This window comes from Lipophrys pholis (assembly GCF_963383615.2).
Source record: "Lipophrys pholis genome assembly, chromosome: 5".
NCBI lineage: Eukaryota > Metazoa > Chordata > Actinopteri > Blenniiformes > Blenniidae > Lipophrys > Lipophrys pholis.
In genome coordinates, this window is record NC_137628.1 from 31,567,487 (window position 1) to 31,572,345 (window position 4,859).

The 4,859-nt window shown below is 45.0% G+C and overlaps 1 protein-coding gene across 1 annotated transcript; it reads right to left on the reverse strand.

The window, feature by feature from the left end:
* Positions 1 to 1,487: 1,487 nt before the first annotated feature.
* LOC308110429 (ladderlectin-like) lies at positions 1,488 to 4,227 on the reverse strand. Its single transcript, XM_080464700.1, has 8 exons — positions 3,984 to 4,227; positions 3,851 to 3,877; positions 3,715 to 3,759; positions 2,929 to 2,961; positions 2,652 to 2,743; positions 1,962 to 2,087; positions 1,783 to 1,876; positions 1,488 to 1,696 (listed from the first exon to the last, which is right to left on the reverse strand). The coding sequence occupies exons 1-8, from the start codon at positions 4,030 to 4,032 to the stop codon at positions 1,626 to 1,628; spliced, it is 537 nt and encodes a 178-aa protein (XP_080320826.1). The 5' UTR covers positions 4,033 to 4,227; the 3' UTR covers positions 1,488 to 1,625.
* Between the last annotated feature and the right edge of the window lie 632 nt (positions 4,228 to 4,859).

Sequence of the window (4,859 nt, forward strand, 5' to 3'; positions counted from 1 at the left end):
CATTTCCATACTTATTGTCAGCAGTGCACCAAATGAATTCAATTTCTTTTGCTGAGCCAAATCAGAGGATCTGAGTGGATTCTGGAGAAGGAGTAGAGGCATATTGACTACATATGCAACATACTGTAAAAGACAGTGCTATAGCAGATGAGTTAAGAATTACCCCATCATTTATTTAAGTGGTATTAAAGGTTGGAGCTTGAAGTATCAGATCATTCATAGTACTGGTCTAGATTCTGCCTAGATCTAATATTGCAGTTTTGTGTTATTTACATGTAATTAATTCAAATTCTAAGAATTGAAGGCACTTACCTGTGGACTGTGGTATTGAGGAGCAGGGAGTGGGCAGTAGTAATAAGGAGCAAGAGGAAGGATTGGGCTGTAGTAGTAACGCGCAGGAGCAGGGAGTGGGCAGAAGCAGTAAGGAGCAGGAGCAGGGAGTGGGCAGTAGTAGTAAGGTTCAGGTGCAGGGGCAGGGGCAGGGGCAGGGGCAGGACCTGTATCTCCTCTGTGTCAAAGCAGTCTTGCACACTGACATAATGTGCGCCGTTGTTCCTTTATCCTTGCACAACTTGCATAGCAGGTCCTCCCTCATCCCCTACCTGTGCAAATTGACTAGGGTTGGTAAGGCATCAAACATTGCTCGGAGCAGAAAGGATATCCAGAAGGGCTCCAGCCGCCACACTTTGCTCCATGTCATAGATCTCTTGGGGAGGTTCCTCCTCGCCCAGCCTCCTTGTGTTGCGAGCTCGCTGGATTTTGATCTTCTCCTTTCTTCTTCAAGGTTTCAGACTTCCTCTTGGATCAAGGTTCTCTTCTGCTTAGCGGTGGACTTTCTCCACTGCTGATTCTAGACCCTGTGTTCCACTGCAAGGGTTTCCCATGATAGCCTTGTTCCTGAGAGAACATTCTGCCTGGATGGTTGCAATGTTGGCACCCCACTTGTGACCAGATCTGGTCCTGCCTCCCTGGTGAGCTGGTCTTGATATTCCCTATATGTCAGGGACAGTCTGCACTTGGCGACTTTGAACTCCTTCACCACTGATGGCAGCGGAAGCTGAAGCTGGAGCTCGCCTGATCTTATGTAAAGGATGTAAAGCTCCAGGGTATTCCCAACCATCTACAAAGGTACTTGTTGAACCTCCTCTCCATTTCTTCAACAGCAGACTGGGGCATCACATACACAGTGAGAAGCCACATGAGTCACAGGAACGATAACCAATGAGCATCCCATTCAGTGTCCTCTTGAAGTCCCTCTGAGTTCTGAGCATATATACCAATTCTGTGCATCATATTGTTTCACCATAATCAAGAAATTGTTGATGAAATTAGATGTAAGAGATTTTTACATGATATGAATTTGTACTGTTTTCAAAGCCTTTGTCTTTGACACTGTTATCTGCTTCATTTCCTTTTAGCTGAATGATTCTGATAGCAGCTACAGACTTACAAACACTCTTCAATCAGAGTCTTAAAGAAACGTCACGCATTGTCGCATTCACAAATCTTTATTGTATAAAAGACGACTAATAAGCACACATAACAACAAAGTCAGTCAGAAACACAACCAGCACAGTTGATGAGCTGAAGCAGAAGGAATACTTCGCAGGAGTTTAGCATGCATGCTAACAGCCAAACGGGTTGATGGAGCAGATGAAGCGCATTTGAACGAAACAGTTGGTGCTCCTCCAATTAGCTAAAATGTGAAACAAACAAAACTGCATTAGCACATTGTTGTGAACGTCATCTTTGTCAACCAGAGCTGATCCAACAATGACTTACTGCTGCTGAGCAAAGTCAGGCAGGCGCTGCTGCTGGAGTAAGAGGGTGGACTTGTGAAGGAGAATCCCTGACGGTCCATCCACATCCACTGACCCTGAGGGACAAAGATCACTTCAGTAAGAGAGAGTCTCTCCAGCTTCTGCTGGTGACCTCCGTTGGAGCAGGTTGTGGGTTCAGACCTGCAGGTTGAAGCCTCCCAGCCATGCCTGGCTCTGACCGGCCCCCTGAGTCATCTTCTGCAGGACCTGATACTCTTGAGGGCCGTTGGCCGTGGCCAGGTGACCACCCAGACGGATGCAGGTCTCCTGTTGGACAGAAGAAGCATCATGTCATTGTGTTTAACTGCAGCTGAATACAAAGCTTCTCTTTTCATGAACTGAATGTGACAGAGCCATGATCATGTACCATCACCATCCAGTGGCATCAGGAAGTCACTCTTTATACAATTAGCTGGAGAAACAGTCAAACACCTCCAACCAGGTCCTCAGAGTAGACTGTCATCACTCCATAGCTCTGTAACTGCTGCTATTGTCTGATTGGTGTTTTAGATTAAAGAGCAAATGTTGGAGCATAAATGTGATTTCTAATTGGTTGTTTACAATCTTTTATTTTGAAGTTGGGGAGGAAGTTACGCAGAAATGAACCATGTACACTTACAAGCATCTCACAAGTAATTATGTGTTATGAGGTGACTTCAACTGTCTTCACTGATTCTGTAATAATCAATAGAGCCTCTAGAGGGCACCTTCAAACAGCCTCCACCCATCAACACCCAGCATGCTCATGGTCTGCAGTCAAGTAGAGTTTCTTCCCACAGAGCAGGATAAGATGTTGGTGAAGAAAAGCTCTGATGTGAACATCAGCAGTACCTCAGCATTGTACCAGTTCAAGACCTTGTTGATGAACTTGAAGCAGCGAGAGTTGTAGTTGAACCAGCCACTGGGACAGAAGTTAAAACGAGCTGCAGGAAGACAGAAAGAGTCTGCTGAGTGAAACACTTTCTGATGTCACATTTCACAGCCTCCATTGAAAAACAGTTAGCAGAGATGTACCACACCACACTACACATGACTCAGTATGTATTTGTTGGACTGACGATGTCACTAATGTGTTCACATGGAGAAGTGATGATCAAGTCGCTCTTACATTCAGGATCCGCTCCTTCCTCAGACACAAGACCTGCACAAGCACAGAGAAACTCCATCAGCAGGTTTGTTCATGTACATACAGGAGACAAAGGCGTGGGCACATCGTTCACTTTGTTTAGAACATATCACAACATGTGAATAGCTGCAGATGTGACGCTGTTTCTGGAGACAGGGACGGGGACGTCTGGCACCAACACTTTATCTTTGCTCTTCACCTGCAGCTCCACCTCTGTAACACTAAGAGCTTCATCAGACCTTCGACTTTTTACTGGAGACACTGACAAACAGTCAGAGTGATCAAATTGAAGACATCAGGAAGCAGCTGCCCACAGCACTACAACACCCCGAGTACACCAGGATCATAAACAGGCATTTTATTTATAAGTTACCATGTTGCTTGTTGTAACTGTCACACTGCTGCACACTTTCTCTCTGACAACATGATATTTTTCTCTTCCACACTGTTACAGTTGACTGAGAAAGTCCTCAGCTCCACACACTCACAAGGTCACTGGTTTGATGAATGAGGAGAAGCAGTGAGGAGACGACAGTGAGTCATGGTCACTACAAGGAGCCTGGAAGATCTAAAAAACACTCCTCACACTCACTTGGTCTTCAGTCTGATGTTGTTCCAGTTACAGCTGGTAGTCTGCTAGATCGGACTTCTCCAGAGGTCTGCTGCAGTGTTCTTACACTGGTTAAATCTACGATTTATTATATATTGATCTGACAGGTGAGGTCCACCATGGAGCAGAAGAAGCCAAACACAATGAAGGAAACTCACCAGGGCCAGCAGCCAGGTCTTCCTTCAGTTCCATCACTGCTGCTTCTGTGGATAAAAACAAGCAGAGTCCATGTCAGACAGAAGCAGGTCTGACTGTCTGACTGATTACATTCAAGCGAACAGCTTCAGTACTGACCTGAAGCGGCTTTTTCCTCAGCTGGAGCTGCAGAGAGAAACACAACACAGTGAGTAGGAGCAGCGCATGACTTCCTCTTCTGTCTCTCCTGACGTCCTGAATGACTGAGCCATGATCACATTGATAATCTGACCTGCGGATGCAGCACAGAGCAGAAGAGAGAGGAGCAGGACTGTCTTCATAGTGACGATCAGCTGATGATCTGTCTGCAGGAAACTCAAAGTACCAATCAATCTACAGAGAGACGAGACGCAGGAGCTCCACTGAATGAGAAGCAGTGCAGCAGCAGTGGAAGCTGTCAGGTGAAGGCCAGGAGCTGTTCAGGTATCAGCTGAGTGATGGTCTGATGACAGGAGCTCATTCTGCTCTTTATATACACAACCTGGAGCTCAGCAGGGGAGGTTCATGTGCACGTGAAGAGCTACACAGTGTTTTTCCATAACTCAGCTCTGCCAGCAGGAAGAACTAGAAATTAGATCAAGTTTCCCAGCAACGTTGAAACGTTGGCACTAACTGCACCCTGATAATTTACAATTGATAAGCTTAATAGGCAGTTATAGTATGCATATCATCTGTGTGTTCTGGGAAACAATAACTGTGGTGACACATTAAGTGAAAAGAAAACACAAAGTATCTGACCTCTTGAGAGATGTACAGTTAAGTGTCTCAGAAAACAAAATATATTAAAAGAAAATTCAGCTATCATATAACCTACCACATAACCCTGGATTTGTCAATGAGCTAATAGTTTGTGCTATTGAATGTCAAATCAAGAATGGTTTGGGGAAACCCCTTACAGCATTGCTACACACAGACTAGAATACTAAACAAGAAACCAGTGACATTTATTCCTGTGAATCTTACAGCTGAATGGGTGAAAAATCTCCAGCAGGAGGAACATTGTGAGTCTCCACGGTTCTTTAAGGATGAAAGAATGACATTGCATCGATACTAGTAGGTGGTTTTCTGTGACAAATACTGACATTTTACTTTGTGCATCCATGAACTC